The sequence below is a fragment of the Bacidia gigantensis genome, assembly GCF_019456465.1.
Source record: "Bacidia gigantensis strain McMullin 20006 chromosome Unknown contig_180, whole genome shotgun sequence".
In the NCBI taxonomy this organism is placed as follows: domain Eukaryota; kingdom Fungi; phylum Ascomycota; class Lecanoromycetes; order Lecanorales; family Ramalinaceae; genus Bacidia; species Bacidia gigantensis.
The window spans coordinates 1,807,154-1,826,960 of NW_025408596.1; the positions used below are offsets into that span (position 1 = coordinate 1,807,154).

The following is a 19,807-nucleotide window of genomic DNA, read 5'->3' on the forward strand; positions in this document are numbered from 1 at the left end:
TGGGTGTCCATACTGCGTCAATCGGTATTGAAATTAGGTCCACCAGGGCACTCTTCTAGATAGGTCTCGTATTCATCTAGCGCTATGTTCCAATCATCTATGGTCGGTTCTTCAGTTCTGCGACTATGTCGTTTCATTTCGCCTGTCATCGATGCGATCTGATTCAGCTCCGTCTGAGCGAAGAGTTCCATGAGCTTCCGTTGTGTCAAAGAGCGGCATCTGGAAACTAAAAATCTTGGTTTGAGCCGAGCCAGATCAAAGCCGATGTTCACTAGGACTTCCTGGAGCCTCCGCGGTAATGACACATCGAACGTGTTGTTCAATGATATGTATTCCAATTTCTCCTCTGTGCCTACGTTGGGTAGGAGACGACAGCTCACGAGCTCGGTAAGATGGTTGAAAGCCGGCAACCTCATCCATTGATCCAGTGAAGGTCGAATATTGTGTTTTCTCAAAGGCACAATAACGTTCCGAAGATTTTTCATGGTCAAGTCTTTGCAGCCGGGAGTCCGTAAGTAATCGTCGTCGTCGACAAGCGCCTTCATCAAATTTGGGCCGACGAGGAACACTTTCTCCTGAAAGAACGTTCGGGGGCCGATCTCTTTCCAGGCACGACACACTGAGTTTGCTATCAACCAGTCGTGCTGGGGCTGTAACTGTTCTCCGCGGAACGTCTTCGCCAAGTTCTTTAGATCCTCAACATTCTCTCGAACGTCCTCGAGTATAGCCCCGAGGTGAGGACCGAATTCATCGAAACGTTTAAGTTCAATACTACATTGAGGATGCTTTAGCAAGGTAATTACATGCAAAGTAGGTCAGGCGGTGGATACATACGTTGCCAAAAATCTCCCCAAATATACCGGTTGTTCGCTTCGCATAGACATGGTAAGTATCTGAAGTATGAGCTCCAGTGGCAACGATGCCATTCTTGTGGCGGGCAGCTGCAAATGACCGCGAGAATAGGCCGATTATGATGTTTGTCTTGTTATTCAGCTATGTAAGAAGTGTCGAAGTCAAGGAGGTTGATGAAAAAGAGGGAGAAGAAATGAAATGAAATAAATAGGTCCATTTACTGTGAGACGTGAGTTGCACGACACTCTCGAAATGTGGAGGCGCAAGTCCCAAAAGATGTACGACATTATTAGACGACCAATGGTTCCACGATGTCCAGCGCCAACGAGCCCTCGACAAGACAGGTGATTTCGGTAACATGCACCGCTTGGAACCACGTCACCAGACCAGAACTCCTCAGCCCGTTTCAGGTACCACAGCAACTCTGAGCTTTAGGGGATTCGTTGTCGAAATTTCCTTCCATTGCTTGTCCTCACGATCTTGTACGATACTTCGATGTGTGTCCAGCAACACTGTGATGTTGGACAGGCCAAAAAGGCTGCTTCCCTGATCTTCGCCTGTGGATTCCGGATTTAGCGCCCGCTTTAACCTATCTTGAAGTCCGGAGCAGTATGAAAATGCCGAACGAAGTCTTCTTTGTCGGCAGCCATCATCGTGATCAAAGTATCATCATCAATGCCAACGATAAAGGGAATGTGTCGGATCATATCCAGGAGTATCTCATATTGATAATTTACCACTTCCGCCACACTCTGCGCGCCGCATTGTATGAACTTTTTAGAAACTAAGAGCTTTAGGTTAAGGTGATCAAAATCAAATCCCACCGCCTTAAGAGCATCCACAAACATCTTTGGCAGCAAGACGTCGAAAGCCTCTCCTACCAAGGAAGATACCTGATCAAGATACCCAGCGTCCTCGTCGAGAATGAAATGAAGGCTACGGAGTCCAGCAAAAGTAAAATAATAAGTTAAGTATTTCCAAAAATTGTGACGATTCTTGATAGGAACGATCACGTGCCGTATGTGCTTCAGAAATGCTGCTCGATCAGCAATGAATACACTCCCGAGTGTATGATACACTAGGTCGTCCATCAAGTGAGGTCGAAGAAGGAAGACCTTCTCCTCAAAGAAAGCTTGCATGCCAACTTCTCTCCAGGCGCGGCTCACTGAAGTCGCAGTCTTCCAATCGTTTCGGTGCTCTACAATAACGCGATGCTCTACCACGAATGGGTGGAAGGTCTCTCTGTTGAGTTCCGAGAATCAGCTGATCAACTAATTGTAGCAACGCCAGTACGGATATGTACTCACATGGCAAGAAAGTTCTCAAAATCGACTTCCACTTCGTCTTGCATAGCAAAAGTGAGTATCTTCAGCTGTATCTCTAGTGGTAGGAAGACCACGTTCGAGGTAGTGGCGTCGATGGCAGTTTGTACCATCGTCTTGATGGTAGGCGAGATGTACAAGCTATTTAGTATCGAATATCTAATGGAAAGAGAGGATGCACAAGACAAAGGAAGAATTCACATGAGAAGCGGGGTAAAGGCCAAGTGTCAATCATTCCAAGAATCCTGACATATAGTGCGATACCTTACAGGAGAAAGAGACAGCCTTGTCGCCAGTTGGGGACGTCGCGGAACAACATACTGCAATTTACTTGCATACCAAGTATAGCTGTCGTCTTAACCCGAGTCTTGCCCGTAGTGAAGTCGGAAGTCCACAAACCTCGTTTGAATACAGCTAGGATAGCAATCACAGAACTTCCAGTCACTTCTTGATATCCTCTCTATTCCAACAAAACTCGTGAGGATAAAAGCTCGTAGTCGGATCCGCAATCTGCGTATTACCCTTAAGTTCTGCATGGCGAGACTTCAAAATACGTTCACTGACGACATCATTACTAATCAGACTAGTCTACGGGGTGCCTAATCCGTCACATTTTTGTCTTTGATGTTAGAATTGTCACCTACTTCACAATCCCCAAAGTGTGGACCACCAGGGAGCTGACGAGGGAAGTATTCCATGTTGGTAGCATATGTTCCATCCTGTATGCGCATGCCGAGCTCATTGGAAGCGGAGACAAATTCCGCACTCATCTTCATGAGCGATGCATACTCATCTCTTACCAGCTCTTTCAGACTCTGTCGACGGATTTCCTACCGTTGCTTAGGGACCAGAAGCCTTAGATTCAAGTGTTCAACATCAACTGCAATTAACTCACTGTTCCGATAGGAATCTCGGTAGCGACACGTCGAATGCGATTGCTAGATCAGCCGCTTGCACTTGTTCAATAGTGCACGTATTGAATGCAATATGAAGGCTTTGCAAAGAGCCATGGCGATCTCATCGCTCTTGCATGTGTCCTTGTCGAGTTACCAGAGTCCATCGTCCAAGGAGCTGTCTTTGAGGCGTCCTGAGAACAGTAGTGGACGTGTGTAGAATGCACCGCTTTACATAGTCAGGAGAATGACGGGCAAGAACTGTGGAAGGACAGTCTGGAAACATTACATCAAGCTTGGCGCCAAGGATGGTAACAATGACGTCAATTACGATGCATCACGGAGGGTCTTATTTCGGTCTGTCAAGTCTCCTGTTCCTACTACATGAATGGAAGATATGCCAAACGGTCTACCGTACAAGTCAAAAAATCCCTTCTATGTTTGTTGTGTCATGGAGAGTGCCATTCAGGCCAAGCTGACCTCCTTGTAGCCCCCTCGTCCAATCACCTACGAATCCTCTCACGTCTATGGCCTTGCAGTTGGAGGGCATTCACACGTCCAATATCAAGAGCAGACCTACACATTAGTACTAGAAACACAGTCAAAGACCGATGTCTCATTACTCAGTCATCCCTCAAAAAGCGTGCTAGACACGGGTCGCTTCTGGAATGTTTCGCAAGACATTGACGCCGGCTGTGTCACTGCAAGATATGCAGCGGTATAGTACTAACCTTTCTTCAGATTCTTCTCAGAAGTTGGGTTCTTAGCAGTAGGAAAATAGAATGCAACTTTCTCAGTCATGGACTCGATTGTTGATATCACTTGCCGTTTCTTCAGCGACAGCATATCCTTTGAACTCGACAACACCAAGTGGCGGCAAATTTGTCGTCGCGCCTAATCTACTAGTCCTCTATGTATACGCTGAGGATCGTACACGTGTCGCACCAAATCCTACGGGAGACGCGTTCCGAGAGCTTGCAAGGAAATTGCGCTTTCATGAGGGCAACTTACTTCAGCAAGAACAGGCCTACAACTATTTTACGACAGTAGAGATAGAGCCGACATCAGAAGAAGGTCGTAGTTTTTCGTGCGAACGAGCTGCAGTTGTCTCTGATAGGTTCGCAACCTACTATGAAAATACAGACCACTACTTCGCTCTGACATACAACGTTTTGCGTGATGGTGTCGAAATTGCTCGTGGAAGTGTTGCGAAGACTGTTCATTCAATATTAGCCTATCGCACGTTGGAAGCCGAAACTGCAGTCTTGGAGTCGACCAATCGCCGTGACATTTAAGATGTTTCATCGCTCACCTGAAGAAGGCGTTCGTATGCGAGGAGGGCAGTTCGCATCATAACTTCTGAAGCCTACATTTTATCGACTTTTAGGCGCAGTTAGAACGAAGCATTCTCTCGTGCTGCCGCGATAGTGTTCTGGTCGGAGTTCGGATCGGCCTTTGAACAGTATCCTCGGCGCTGGACTCGAAACAATTGCTAGTTCTTCCAGCTACAAAGTCTTTTCGATGGTAATCTGAAATCTCTGTGTGTTTGAGAGTGTGTCAGCCGTTACCCTAATCAAATTGATTCAAGCGAAAAGACCGCTGCATCAAATCCTGAGATTCTGTCATTGTCTCGTCAAGGCTATGGCTTTGGCCTTGATCAATCCAGGTCACAAGTGCTCTACCGACGCAGTCGTCAACATATAAAGGAGTCACACAGACGTATTTTCTCCCTTCTTATTTCATCACATTTCTCTGCAACATCTTTCGGAAGAAAAAACTTCATCAACTGCTAAACTTTCTATCCAGAAACTCGATCACCCTTATCACAAAGCCTTAAATATCATGCGACCTTCAGCACTACTCACTCTCTCTTGCCTCAGTGCAGCGATCCCTGGACTTGCATTTGATACACTTTTACCACCCAATTCCACAACCTACATCGCCAGCTACACATCCAAGGGCTGTGGTCCATCCTCAAGGAGTTCTAAACACAATCATGTGAAGGATATACTTAACATCACAGATTCAACTCTTGTGCCTTACATACCAGCGCAGGGCGTGAAATCTTTCGCTGTCAACTTCGGCCATGGAATCGATTTCGGCGCAGGTTTCCTCAAATTCTTGGAAGGTGACCACCTCGAGAAGCCTTTTGACTCGTTTCCGCATGGGGATGAGCATGGGCGGACTGGTGCACAAGACGGCGAATGGCTATGCGTACTTTCTACAGACGCCGTATTTCTGAGAATTCGCGGTGTACAGCAGGACAGCGACTGGAATCATTCCTACCTGGAGACGGACATACCTAAGCCTAAAGGAATGGACCCGTAGATGCTTTGACATGTACAGCTTCCACAGCAAGGAGACGTCAAGGAAATTGTGGGGATTCACGGGATGGTGGTGAGTGTTGGCGTGACATTGAACGGATTAGTCTCTCTATTTTGACCAGAATCATGCATCAGGTAGCACTTGTCTTTCGAAGGACAGTCATGATTGTAAGAATCAATGGAGAATGATATCAGCTTGCAATACATCAAATCACTCTTTCTAATGGAACCATTTTCAAGCCATTAGATTTGACTGCCATCTGCAGAATATGTGCCCTGTATTGTACTTCTTCTCTGCACTTTAGCAACTACCTCAACGACTATACTGCTCTATCAAAGAAGCTCATTTGCAAAAACCCGATGACCTCAGAAGCCGAAACTACATTCTAAGGGTCGACCAATCGCTGTGAACCTTGAGGTGTTTCATGAAGCACCTGGAGATAGGATGGTGGGGCAGTGGTCCAGTTGCTAGAGTGGCTTATGAATTTGTCTTTCTGTCAACTCATCGTATCGTTTCGAGACTGAAGATCATGGTCGCGCCGTGTGGTTCATACTTTGTCTGAATCTAGATACTGCCTTCCATCAGTGTTCTTGGTGCTGGATTTGAAACGAGGATAATCCAAGGTCATTCTGCCAAAGCCGTTCGACAGTCTTTTGATACTGTAATGTTCCATAGTGGTTCTGAGACGAATACTCAGTCAAATCAAAGCTATTACAAGGGCTGTTGGAGCATGTTCTAGCATGTTACACTTGTTCTGAAAAAGCAGTGGATGTGGTGTTGCCGAGCTGTCTCAAGTACTTTATGATGCAGTCAACAATATAAAGGAATCCCAGCTCACAGAATTTCTCCTTCCTTCAATTTCGAACAACTTCTGCAACCTTCCTTGGACGGAAAGACTCTAGAAATACTATTCCACATTTCACTGACAAGATCGACCACCCTCGCCAAGAAGACTCCGCATCATGCGTATTTCCATCTTTCTCGTTCTTTCATGTCTCAGTGCAACCATTAGTGGCGAGGACGGGCCTATACAGGACCCAGGCTCGACCTACATTGCCAGCTACAAATCCTCCGCTTGCACCGGTCACGTGAAGCATAAGATCAAGGTCAAGAACGACACAGATCTCATTCTCTTCAAGCCGACTGAAGGCATAAACTCCTTCGGAATCAACGTGGGCAACCCAGCGACATATTTGAACTTTTTCAAGGGCGATAAATGCGATCAGCTGTTAGCAAAGTTTCCATTTAACGGACGTCCTGCGGGTGAATGGGGTAGTTGGCTCTGTGTGCCTTCTGATGGCGTGGATCTTCAAATCGGGCCTTTTGAATTCAGGCACTTTGATCTCTTTCATCAGATTTGTGGTGTGCATGAGGGCAATGATTGACAAGCATACATGGTCGATTACTCGAGGGGTTTGAAGTAAATCGTGGAGTCAGAAGCATGCGAATCTTGCAGGGATTTTGTCTGCCAAAGATCTGTATCTATTGAAAGTGAGGAATGGGGTGCTCAGTGAAGCTTGCGATAAAGTAATAGAGTATGCTCTAAACATATTTTCAAGTCTCGAAATTCTAACTTGCCGCGTTCAAGAACAAATCCTACTTGAGGTTCATTTTCTCTACACTTCTCAAATTGCGCGAGGATTTTACTGCCCTGCCATCGCAGCTCACTTGCGAAAGACGAAGGAGAGCTTAGATGAGGCAACTCTAAGTTTCAAGCTCAGGGTCATCTCATTCGAGATCAGGCTGAGAAGCCTTCGTCCAAAAGACGATAGTCGAATCACTCACTTAGCTATTATTCGTTGTAACGGAGAGAACACGAAGCATTATAAAACAAAAATTGTATCACTATTGAGACAGTGGCATCGTCGAGCCATAGATCTCACGTATACGATTTCTCTAATCTTAAGCCATTGTAGCAAGTTCCTCAGTCAAATTTCAACTAACATTATCGCCAATACAAAGACTCTCGTTTCAAATCCTGAGATTTGACTCTTCTCACGAGAAAATTGTGGATTTGGCGATCAGACACCGCTTTCGTAAGCTTTTCCTGATGAAAGGGCAATATATAATGGAGCTCATCCGCAGTCTTTCTCTTTCCTTCAACTTTCAATTCTCTTCCTAGACTCACAAAGGCAAAGAAGATAGACAAATTTAAGATCCTGCTGAACTCTTAACCAATAATCTTCCGACTTTCAATCAGAACAGCTTAGAGATATGCAAATCTCTACTCTCTCCGTCCTGGCTTGCCTAAGCGCGGCCGTCCTCAGTCGTCCAGATGTTAATCAACCTGTGCCTGATATAACGAAGTTCTGGGTCGCTAATTACGCATCGAAAGACTGCACAGGGCCGATCCTCAACTCAGAAGTGGTCTTCCTCCCAGACCCTCATGCAAATGTGACTATATTCAAACCGAAGGCAGACGCAAAATCTTACGTCATCAATATTGGCTCTGAGCGGGAACATGTCAATATACTCTGGGGTAAAAAATGCGACACTGTAAGCTGGACTCCAGGCTCAAAGGCCGAATCGGAGCAAGCCTTTAGAACGGAGAGACCCCAATTATGCCTGAAAAAGGACGACAAGCCTACCGGTAAATTATACAAAACGACCTGTGGGTTCCAAAGATTCGAGTGGTAGCACGTTTAGAGAAAACAATCAAGGTCTTCAAAGGAGACCTATGGTCGGCCAGGTGGCTCCCATGTTTTCTGATATCATGGTAAAATACCTGGAGAACATGAAGTGGACTTTGCGTTGATGAGATACGGACAATAAACGGACATGTATTTGCTTGCAATTCTTTGGGAGGCCAACTCAAATCATTCATTAAAGAGATAGAAGCTGGCATCTAGATGTGGTACTAATAATAGAATCAATGAAGGGAAATTAATCTCGGCGTGATCCACATTTGCTCTTTCTCTGCCTTCCAGTAAGTTGCCTGATACGTGCTTTCCCCACACTGTTTCCTGAGTCGCTCCTTCTATCATCAGTTGCGTTCAAGTAGGATTTTATCCTTATAGGATACGTCATACAAGACAATACTTCGAAGCATGTATCAGAAGGACCATCGACGACCTAAAAGCTCGATCGTCAGTAGCCGCAAGAGCGGGTGCATGACCCCGTGATGAGACAAAGGGAGTGTTATGGGTGAAATTAGTGCATCATCTTGTAGCTGCATAAAGTGACCAGCGGCCTTCAATGTAAACCAGCTGGTCCAAGACATACTCTGTTTGGTCTTGATTAGGAGTATTACCAATGCAATAAACCTTGTTTCAACTCCTGAGGTTTGATCCTTCTCCTACCGGAATCTGTGGGTTTGCTCGTCTTCTTCAGCTGTCACAGGTATCAACGTGGTGGATCAGAAAGGTATAAAGGAGCGTCTTGGGACAGTCTCCACAAAGTTCTCAAAAATATCTCTCAGGGGACGAAGTTACTCGAATACCTGCCAACCTCTTTAACTAACCTTCTATATTTCAGTCAGGAAAGCCCCGAAACATGCGCACCTTCATTGTCTCCATCCTCGGCTGCCTCAGCGCAACCATCCTTGGTGCTGCAGGTTCTACACCACCTCTGGACAACAGATCCCTAACCTACGTCGCCAGCTTCAACACATCCGACTGCACTGGTCGAACAACCGGGCCAGATAACGGCATACTCATGCTCCCTGACGATCCCAACGTCGTTACTAGATGGCACCACCACCGCGACTTGACATCCTATGGTGTCAACATTGGCTCCAACGATGTTTTCGTCGTCGCTTTATCAGAAAGCGGGGGAAATTGCGACTATGAATTTTATCGATATCCACTCATAGGAGATCCTCCCAATGCTCTCTGGTTCTGCGAAAACTACCACCGCCACGATCCTTCGGAAACGGATATCGAAAACCCTTTTCGATTTGCTTGTGGGTTCAAGAGGTATAAGAACACAACTAAATAGAGGGAGAATGCGAGGCTGGTAGAAGCATCCTCGCGATTCGTGCAGGTATCATGATATCTGTTGGCATCATAAAAGACTACTCAGAAGACTTGAAGATGAATTGGAGGATTGAGATTGATGGGATTTGAATGACAGGCAGACATGCAACAATATGGATGTTTCTTTGCTATCAAGATTATGCATTACAAAGGTAGGAATCATCTTCAGGAGGCACCTTAAAAATGTACTAAAAAGCCGCCATTGATAGGAGGCTAATCTACAACCTCCCACAGCGATGCATTTTAATGAGTTCTTTGGCAAATGAGACACAATATGTATCGTCTGCGAACAAATCTAGTCTTATAGCTGCAAATCCTGTTCATCAGCCTTCAAAATACCCCAAGTGTTCCACTGTATGCCTCGGTATGGTTCTTATTGGCATTAGAGCCAACACAAATGTTCACGTTTCAAAACCTGAAATTTCTCTCCACTTCTGAGAAGCTGGAGGTACGGTCGTTTTGCATCGAAAATTGCCTCGTTACATGGATCAAATTCATAACTATGGGCCTCCACCCACCTTCATTTTCATCACCTCAATCTCACTCTCACAATAGACAACAAATATCAACCGCACATCCTACGCAGATCTCAACACCAAACATCGAAGAAGCCTTACACCATGCAACCCTCCCTTATCTTCGTCCTCTTGTCCCTTGGCGGAACGATTTTGGGCCACCCAAAAGACACGCCCAAAGGTGATCTCACAAAGAGATACATCATGAGCTACTCATCGCTAGACTGCGTTGGTCAAATTGGACATAAGCACACAATCCCAGACAATTTAGACAAAGTTCACTTCAAACCTAAGAACAAGGCAGTGTCTTTCGGGGTGCAGCTCAAGGCTAGAAACGAATCAGTCAAGCTCTTCCAGATGGACGGTCACAAATGTGACGGGGATCTCGGGACGTTTCCCAAGTCGAAATTTGTAGACGACCCTGCGCAGACTTTCTTCACGTGCTGGAATTCGGGGGAGGACGCCTTTAATAATATTTGTGGCGTGGAAAAGGGTGGTGTGTGAAACTGGATTTCGAAGGAGTGAGGACCCTCAGCAGCAGCAATCTAATTCATGAGTTCTGTAGTGAGAGTACAATGGAGTATGCAAATTTGATAAACAAAACAATTTATGACCAATCCTTTTCTATACATTAAACATCCCTCCAGACTATCATACGAGTGGACAGAATGAGTGCGTTGTATCAAGGCGGGACGACTCATCTCACAAGCCTAATTGAGTGGAAGTCTATTGAATCGGAGTTTGTACCGCAAAACTGCGAACGATTGAGTCCTTTGATCAGCATCTGAAACTTAGGCACGTCTCAAAAATGCTGTGGACCAAGTATCTAAAAGCCTCAAAGAACCCTTGAGTCCTCAAGCACATCGCAGCGCCCAACGTCCTTCTTCTAATACCGTATCCTCCCCCCTCCCCCCGGGTCACATCGTCTGTATGAAATCACGTATCCATCCTCCCCCCCAAACATCCCAAAATACTTAATAATAAGAAAGCCTTTCAACATGCTTACCTCAACAATCCTCACCCTCACCCTCATCTCCCTCGCCACCCTAGCCCTCTGCGAAGACACAAAACCCGAATCAACCAACCCAGCCTTCATCGCCAATTTCTTCACCCGCGACTGCACCGGCGTTTCCATCGGCGGCGACCCCCCCACCCCGGCAAAGTCTACATCCTCAACGACCCCCCATTCCCATGCCTTGCAAGATTTCAAACCGGACGCCAAGGCGTTATCTTTTGGTGTCAAGCTAAACAGCGAGATCGATAGAGTCAGATTCTTCAGGAAAGGAGGGGGGTAGACAAGTGCGATGATTCGATCGGGACTTTTTGGGGGAAGACGGCCTCCCCGGATCCGAATGCTTTGGCTGTTTGCGTGAATGCTGATACGGGGGGTGATATTTATGGGGATATTTGTGCTGTGGGGAAGGGGCAGAAGGGTGATAAGGGTGGGACGAGGGAGTGTCATGTTTTGACGCAGGAATGTGATGGTTGAGTATGGTGGATGTGCTGCATGTCTGTGTTGTGAGTGAGGGTGTGAGGCGGTAAGGGATGAGAGAAGCAAGGATACTTGGCGGCGAGGGTGAGATTCATAGTCGTGCAAAGATTATATTGTGCAAACACGGAGGCGAAGAGACTGCAAAGAGATAATTGGGTACTAAAGGTGGGAGAAAGAGGATGACCTGTGATCCAATATTTTTTTGTACGACTGATATGGTGTGAAATAATTCGATTATAATCTCGTACGCCTACCCTTGTTTCAAGAACAAGGGTCAAGGACAAGCTTATTGTACGCGGATCTTCATGCTCGGCTTTGTTTCACACGAGACCATGTTTCAGAGGAACGACGAAAGTATCGGGCACTTGGTCCCCCAAGTTGCTAGAGTGAAAAGGTAGTACAAGTAGATGGATGAAGCACTTCATAATCCGGTGATTGGTCACACTTGATGCCAAACAAACGTCTTGGGTCTTGCATCGAATTATTGCAACTAGAAGTAGTACCGCATCAGGTCCTGAAACTTAGCCTTTGTCTCGAAGAGTTCTGGCCTTTGTCTCGAAAGAGTGGATGGTTGGTTTTCTGTTATTGACGGTGTCAGAACGTTAGAGGTGCCACAACGTTCTCGAGTCTATATATTTGGGCTTGCACCCACTTTCATTTCCATAGTTCAATTGCACCATTCCCAAGTTTCATTTTCTCAAAAAACCAGTACTCACCCAAGTCGATCATCCCACCCATATTTCAACCACTTCAGATCAAGTCTATCTTTCAACATGCGCACCTCAACCGTCCTCACCCTCTTCTCCCTCAGCGCACTATCTCTCAGCAAACCCCAATACGTGGATCAGCAAGCCGCCAACCCAGCCTACATCGCCAGCTTTCCATCCGACGACTGCACAGGCGTTCCCGGAGACGGCGGCAAAACCTTCATCTTCGACGACACTAAACGCGGCATAGGGTTCAAACCCACAGAAGGCTCGAAATCGATTGGTGTCAACCTCAACGGTGAGATTGCAAGGGTCCGATTCTTCGAAGCCGCCGACGACAAGGATACGGGATGCAGCAAGAAGATCGGGACTTTTACGAGCATTACTTATGCGACCGACCCAGACTATGCAAAGGATCAGACGCATCTTTCGATTTGCTTGAAAGCGGATAGTGATCTTTATAAGAGGATTTGCGGGGTGCAGAAGGGCCAGAGTTCTGATCAGCCCGCGGAGGTTGAGTGTGATCCAAGGAAACAGACTTGTTAGTGATTGGGAACGTGATGTACGACGGCATTGTGGATCTGCGACATAGGAGTGTTGATGGTAGGGGTGGTTATCGCGACCAAAATGTTCTCATTGCAAAGCTGGACTTTGTGTAGGATGAGTCGTATCACATGGGCAAAGACTTGGCTTAGGGATGTAAAGGAAGGGTTGGATTGATATGAAGCATAGAACTCTCTACTTCTCAGCTTGCAACCAACCAGACAATCACTCTCATTAGGAATATCCTTCCAACTTGTCATGGCACATCCAAGTTAATCATGTAGAGACTCCAATTTGAGCACAATGTCTTTTCTCATCTTCGCGTTGTGCATTTGCCTGCGCTTGATTGACCGCACGTTTTGGAAATACTTCCTTGCAAGAGAAGAACTCAGCCATAACACCTGCAACCTAGCGAAACCTGGGCATCAATATTGCCCTGTACGACCTCTTGCAAAGGACAAGTTGCCTATGACAAGTGTTTCAGCACAGTCGCGACGAGATGATCGACTAGATTTGTCTTCGTCCTAGCAATGATCACACATACAATGAAGAACAATGCAAATCTCGCGAAAAAAAACCAATGAAAATTGCGCTCTTTGTTTTCCACAATACCATTGTTTCACAAGTAGAACGACTAGCCCTCAAAAGCCGACCACAAGAAGCACCTACTTTCACTTCCCTATCTGTTAAATCCCCAAAACCAAAGACTAACGTGCTCATCCATCCAATCGAACCTCAAAAACTTCCCAGGCACAAGACCACACAATCAGCATGCAGCCAACCACCCTCCTCACACTCTTATCTCTCGCTTCCATTGGATCATCTCATCTCCTCCCTAACCGCTCCACATTCCCCACCTCAGGCCAATGGCTAAGCCACCACTCCTCGCCCACCTGCGCCGACGCTCCCACCCCCCCTCCGCCGGCCCTGGCCAACTCCTACAAACCCATGACCAGCGCATGCACGAACTTCTCCCCCGCGGCACCGGCCTCGGCATCCACTTCGATGACCCCACCATCAGCGCCATGTTCAACATCTACACGGAGCAGGACTGTAAGGGCGAGCTCGTTGCGTCTTTGACGCCGAACCGGACGCCGGATGAGGGGGGGTGTTTGGGAATAATAGGTTGGGGATTTGCGTTAGTGGGGAGGCGCTGGGGTCGTTGGTGGGAGGGAAGGGGAAGGGGGAGGGGAGGGGAAGGGGAAGGGGATGAGGAGTGTGAAATTTGTCGTTCCGGGGGCAGGGACGGGGGCGGGGGAGAGTGAGGAGGTTAAGCCAGTTGTGTGTGGTGAGAAGGAATGTCATGCTTTAGGCGACTCATGAGGCCGAGGGTATTCGGCTAGGTGTGTATGGCTTCAGTAGGCCTCGCGGCCGCGATAGTCGGGAAGCTTTCCAGGCGTCGGCTGGAAATTCTAGGATGAGGATTGACTAGACTCATGGATATAGATGATATTGAGAAGTCAGCTATTTGCATATAGATAACCATTCTATCCTCCAGTTTTGATGATTAGCAAATAGCGGATACCAAGTACAACTAGCCGCGAGCAGGTTGCTCATCCTGAGAAGATGTTGTAACAGTAAGCGGTTGATGGGAAGGAAGACCCAGAATCCTTTAGCAATTTTGTGGAGATATTTTCTTCTATGTAGAGGGCGATTCCTAGCGTTGAGGTTCCTTCACTTTATACAAGTACCCTCATGACGGGCTCTTCACGATCCAGCTGCATTCTAGCAGCTTTAAAGGCTGGATCCACAGGTACTTCGAAGTTACAAGCAAAAGTGGAGCCTCATCATGATTGACGTTAGTGGCTCGAGGTGCCATTTCAAGCCACGCAAAGCTTTATCCGAGGGACAGTGGGTCAAGTCTGGCGCATCTGACCAGTAGAAGGCGTGGCGCTGATACATTCTGATTCTCCGGTTACATGGCAGATCAAGCCGACGAGAAATTTCAATGTATGGTTCGGAGTTTTGTTCCCTGAAGAAAGTTTTGTCAAGCCACTAAACGATCGAAGATTCTATGATGGCGTGAAGGCGTAAAGGAGGCGCTGGGGCCGATTTGCAGCCCGTACCACCTCTTTTCGTTGTCCACAGTTGCGGTGGGACGCGTAGCTGACATCTGATCGGTTTTGCTGTTGCTCCGTTTCTCCACCCGCGCAGGGCAGTGGCTGCCATGATTCCTATTTCAGCGATTTTTGAGTCCAGCGTTGAACGGGGGATTGTGGAGTACATAACCTATAAATTCCCACAACCCTTCCACTCCTTGAACATTGGAGGGTTGGTGGTGACTGTTCAATGTTCAATCTTTCTTCCGTAAGTTTCTGCTTTGATTTCTTGCGATGAACGGGGAAATGTGGAGCACGCTCGATATTGCAGCAGACAGCTTTAGCCACTGTCACAAAATCACAACCTTATCTTACTAGTGGACCCATAATAGAGAAGCCTTCTCTCACGTAGGCGTCTCCCCACGTATGACGCCTGCCACAGGATATCCACAGCTTAGGGGGAAAAACTTTCATTGGGCTCCACCCGCGCTATATAATATTCCTGTGTTCTCTCTTCTTCTTTCTCTTCATCTTCCTCTTCAAATCTGGAGACAACAGATATCACGGAGCCTACACTTTACTATCGGTAAGCTTACTCCAGGCACACTTCACAATAGCAATCACGATCACGATCACAGTTACAATCACAATCATAATCTAATAAATGACAATCATTGTTCCGTCAAACTCACAACAACATACACCAGTCCAAGCAAATTTCTCTCCTCCTTCAATTAGGAAGCGGTGAGTACCCCCCGCCAACCCGCCTTCCGATCTAGGTCCTAATCACGTATATATACATACATCTATCTAATTCACCTCCCCCATGTGCCCCCTGCACATTATCGGAAAGAAAAGTGAGTGCCTCCAACCCGCGTTTCGAACCAAGTTCTAACCGCATCAATTTGCGTACATCCACCTGACCCACCTCACCTGTTCATGTGTAGCTGCAATCAAACAAACGGCAAGTTTTCTATAATATGTTTTGCGATCTACGTTCTAACCACATAGATATACATCTGCCAGACACACCTCACGGGTCTGCACATCGCCAAAATCAAGAAACGGTGAGCACGTTTCCTCCCAGCCCGGTTTGCGATCTAAGTAAGTCCTAACCGCGCATGGCCCCTAATCTGACCAGCACCCTTTGAGTCTATACATTGCTGCACGCAACGAAAGCTGAGTCGCTCTCCAATCCGCCTTCTGATATGAGTCCTAACCGCGCATGGCCCACAATCTGACCAGCACCCTTTGATTCTGTACCTCGCCGCGAGCAACGAAAGGTGAGTCGCTCTCCAATCCGCCTTGCAACGTCAGTCCTAACGCGCATATAACTCCCCGATATGACCAGATGAGTCGTCGAACACCATCTGTTGCAAGTCTCCCCCGTCCCCTCCAAAAAGGCAATTCGTAATAAACCTCGTATATATGATTATACACACGTGCCTTACCAACCTCACGGATCTGCTAATCTCTGAAACGAAGAAAAGATGAGTACCCCGATTCTCTCTGCATTGCTGAGTCCTAATGACATACAGGCCCCCCGAGGTGACCAAACAAGTGATCAAGCATCGTCTGTCGCACTGGCCCCGCCCACGCCTGACCCAGCTCACGGCCCGTCCCCCCCCCCCTACCCAACTGCTGATCTCGGAAGCGAAGAAACGATAAGTACCCCCCAACCCTGTTGGTTCTTTGTGTTCTAATTCCTAACCGTGTAAAACCATAGCCGCCGAACGAAAGAGCTGCTTTTCTCGAAAAAAGGAGCTGTGAATGTGTTGATCGTGCTGAGTTGGGTGGGAAAGAGGGAATGGCGGCAACGGACCAGAGTCTACGAATAGATGGAGATGGGTAGGTAAGGGTAAGTCGTGGAAGGGGAGAAGAAGAAGAAGCGTGGCGTGGTGTGGGATGGATAGGTTGATAGGAGCAGGTAGCCGATGGGAGCCTGTGGGTGGTGGGAAAAGGTATGTGATGGTGAACCAGGTAGGCGGTGGGAATTTCCTACGTTGGTGTTTCTGTACCTGCGTTTTCGCACTGTATCTGCTTTGGTGATCTTCGTGCCTGCGTTGTCGCCAGTGCCTGATTCGCCTGCGTTGTCGCGCCGTACCCGATTTGTTGCCTTTCTTGATTTTATGTATCTGATATTCTGGCTTTGTTTTTCCTTTCCATCCATAGGTTACCTTTATGGTGCTTATCGAAGAAGAATCGTACTCTTGTGGCTTAGTCAACCCTCAGTCTGTGCGTGAACTACCAGATTTATGGACGATATACAGCGTTACAGCCGCCCCTAATCGGCGACGGAGACTTTCGTGATTGGGACTCGGTGAAGCTAATAGCCTAGTACGTATGTCAAGTCCTTTTCTTTCACGCTGTGAAAGTATGTATAATGCTTGGCAGTCGTGGCAAGGGCAAGGTCATCTCTCCAGGTAGTCTCCAAGGGCGTTGGGTAACTTGCAATTACCAGGAGAGTCGGTGGGTCGCGAAGTGAGTATATTAATAGAAAAGCTGCCAAGGGCGTCACCCTAGATTAAATCTGGCTGAGAGTGACAATAGGACAAAGTTAAGAAGGCTGATGGAAGGTTGAAGACTCTGGTTGACGAAGATCATAGTACTGGTGTCGATCCGGACATTTTAGGATTTGGTCTCACTGTATTCCAATTTGGGCCACTGCTGCTTCCTCATCCACGCCACTCAACCCTCCATCATTCATACCACTCACCCTACTCATCTCCATCAACTCCTCCCAAAACCCCCTCAACTCCTCCTCGTCCCCTTTCCCGTCGCCGGCTCCCACCACCCCACCTCCAACGCTATACCCAATATTCACGACCGCCAACTTATCGCCCACCATCACCGCGCCGCCCAAATTGCCTCTATTCTCACAATACGTCCGCACCCGGGTTACCGCTTCCGCAACTCTCCACATAAACGCCTTTGCCACCTGCGTCTCGCCTGTAGTATCTCTCATGAGCACACCCCCTTACAAGTCTGATGCGTCTCGGCCGTCGGCAGTAAAAAGTCGACTTCTGCTTCAGTATAGTAGTCACGGTCTCCCCATGTGGAGATCTCTGGTGGCCGGCGCGTGTCGCGTTCTTCGAATTGATAGACGACGTAGTCGCAATCTTCGGAGAGAGGCGGGCCGGGATTGGGCACGCTAGATGGGGGGTGCTCGGGGGTGTAACAGATGGGTGTACCATAGTACTGGGAGAAGTTGGGAATTGAGGTGGAGTTGGAGATGGGGAAGGCGAAAGCCAAGGAGTGGAGCATGCGTAGATGGCAGGCTAGGATGGTGAGTGGGCGGAGTGGCTGCATGAATGCCAAGACTCTCCTAGGATGTGAGAGGCGGAGGAGCAGATTGCAGAGGGAGGATAGGGGGATATGCTGAAAGTATGTTCGGCAGTATGGGGGTTGTGAGGGATTGCGCGAGACATGTCGCTAAGGCGGGAGGTGCATAAGACATTGAGATACAACCTTCCCAGAGCCGCAGTGGACGGTTTCCAGACCCTATTGACAAGATCGCTGATCTGCTAGATTCTTTTGATTCGTGAATAATTGACATCGGCACTTCGTTCAAATTTGGAGAGCAGAGTACGTAGCATCGATGTCCGCCTATATTTGGTGCACATGACGAGCGAGAATCTGATAGAAACATGCAAGCGTCCTAATAGGACAGTCTGCTAGATGTTTAAGCACCGAAAGACCTGCCGTGCTGCCAGGGGATAGTGATTGAGGATGAGAAAAGGGGAGTACCTGCAATGACGCAATACTTACGTAATCAAATGTCTTGGCACGCGCTTGTCTTCTGCGCGTCCCTTCAAATTTTAGCTGTCCATCGTATCTGCAAATCATGAGCAATTCTAGGGCATTGGGACAAACAACTCCACGAGCCACCGCTACCGAAACCCATTATGCTCTTCAAATAGTCGACAGGCGGGGCAACAACGCCAAGAGCGCAGGACCCACGCATAACATGGGACCCTCAAGAAGCCGATCTCGACGCGCTACGAGATGCGATGGAAATACCGCAAGAGGAGCAGAATTGTATAGGGACACCTAGAATTACGTTCCATTCCATGTCGCTGACTCATCTAGGTCATTCAATTCGCCTCCTTTCCGATTCATAGTTGATGGCGAATCCTTCTACATCCACCAGAGTATCATCTCCCGTGTCTCAGATCCCCTCAATGCCCTCATGACCCTTGACATGAAAGAAAAGCGTGACGGTGAAGCTACCTTGCTAGGCGTTGACGCAACGACCTTCGACAGCTTCTGCCAGTGGGCTTACAATGGATCCTACAATCCTGCAGAATCTGTCGTGCGAGTGATAGAGCCAACCACGCCTACGGAGAATGGAGGATCCGGTTTGTCGCACTCTCGCAAGGTCGCCAATGCTTTGGCGTCGGCTGAAGCCCGGCCACTCTCAGAGAAAGAGTCTAAAGATGAATTCTTCTGGGCAAACGACTTTTTTGGCTCATTCGATTTCGATGGCCACCAAGTGAACAGCAAGATGTCAAGAGCTCATATGCGATCCCGATTCATTAAGCTAAGAGATATTAAGTCTCTTACCCACATGCCCCAACGAAACAGCAGTCTCGATGAGGACTTCACGGACGTCTTCCTTTCCCATGCTCGACTCTACGTCTTTGCAGGCGAGAAGCTGATATATGACCTCAGCAAATACGTATTGGGGCAACTCCATGCTATCCTCGCCAGCTTCACACTCTACGGATGCCGCACAGGTGATATCGTGGCTCTTTTAAAATACGTGTATGAGAATACGGTCAGGGACGGACAAGATCACGATAGAGGTCTGGGCCATGAGTGTGCATATACCGCCAGGAATGAGCTGCGTAACATGTTGACCGATTATATCGGTTGGCAGCTAGAGACTTTGATGCTAGACGAGGAGTTTAGATCGCTGCCATTCACTATGGAATCGAATGGCCCAGAGTTTCATGAGGACTTCTTGCATGTGGTTATGCGAAGGTTGTAGGACACAACATCATGAAGACTAGAAGCCAAATGATTTGATCATCGGCAAAGCTTTGAATTTACGAGACGGAAAGATCTACAATACCAACCGATGAGGGGCCGAAGAAGCTTCTAGCAGCAGTCGACGTCTCAATCACTACTCGCGGTCGAGGGTGA

At 47.6% G+C, this 19,807-nt stretch overlaps 5 protein-coding genes across 5 annotated transcripts; 3 read left to right on the top strand and 2 right to left on the bottom strand.

The window, feature by feature from the left end:
- Positions 1–17: 17 nt before the first annotated feature.
- On the bottom strand, positions 18–926 carry KY384_003467 (uncharacterized protein; the record flags this gene model as incomplete). Its single annotated transcript, XM_044811981.1, has 2 exons — positions 18–785; positions 861–926. 2 exons carry the CDS (start codon positions 924–926, stop codon positions 18–20), a joined length of 834 nt encoding a protein of 277 aa, XP_044671114.1.
- Positions 927–1,436: 510 nt separating this feature from the next.
- Positions 1,437–2,287, bottom strand: KY384_003468 (uncharacterized protein; the record flags this gene model as incomplete). The annotated part of the gene is made up of 2 exons (XM_044811982.1): positions 1,437–2,094; positions 2,160–2,287. 2 exons carry the CDS (start codon positions 2,285–2,287, stop codon positions 1,437–1,439), a joined length of 786 nt encoding a protein of 261 aa, XP_044671115.1.
- Positions 2,288–6,354: 4,067 nt separating this feature from the next.
- On the top strand, positions 6,355–9,328 carry KY384_003469 (uncharacterized protein; the record flags this gene model as incomplete). The annotated part of the gene is made up of 3 exons (XM_044811983.1): positions 6,355–6,620; positions 7,645–7,982; positions 8,871–9,328. 3 exons carry the CDS (start codon positions 6,355–6,357, stop codon positions 9,326–9,328), a joined length of 1,062 nt encoding a protein of 353 aa, XP_044671116.1.
- A 2,818-nt stretch (positions 9,329–12,146) lies between these two features.
- On the top strand, positions 12,147–12,739 carry KY384_003470 (uncharacterized protein; the record flags this gene model as incomplete). The annotated part of the gene is made up of 2 exons (XM_044811984.1): positions 12,147–12,600; positions 12,627–12,739. 2 exons carry the CDS (start codon positions 12,147–12,149, stop codon positions 12,737–12,739), a joined length of 567 nt encoding a protein of 188 aa, XP_044671117.1.
- Positions 12,740–18,629: 5,890 nt separating this feature from the next.
- KY384_003471 (uncharacterized protein) lies at positions 18,630–19,652 on the top strand (the record flags this gene model as incomplete). Its single annotated transcript, XM_044811985.1, has 2 exons — positions 18,630–18,700; positions 18,752–19,652. 2 exons carry the CDS (start codon positions 18,630–18,632, stop codon positions 19,650–19,652), a joined length of 972 nt encoding a protein of 323 aa, XP_044671118.1.
- Positions 19,653–19,807: the final 155 nt, after the last annotated feature.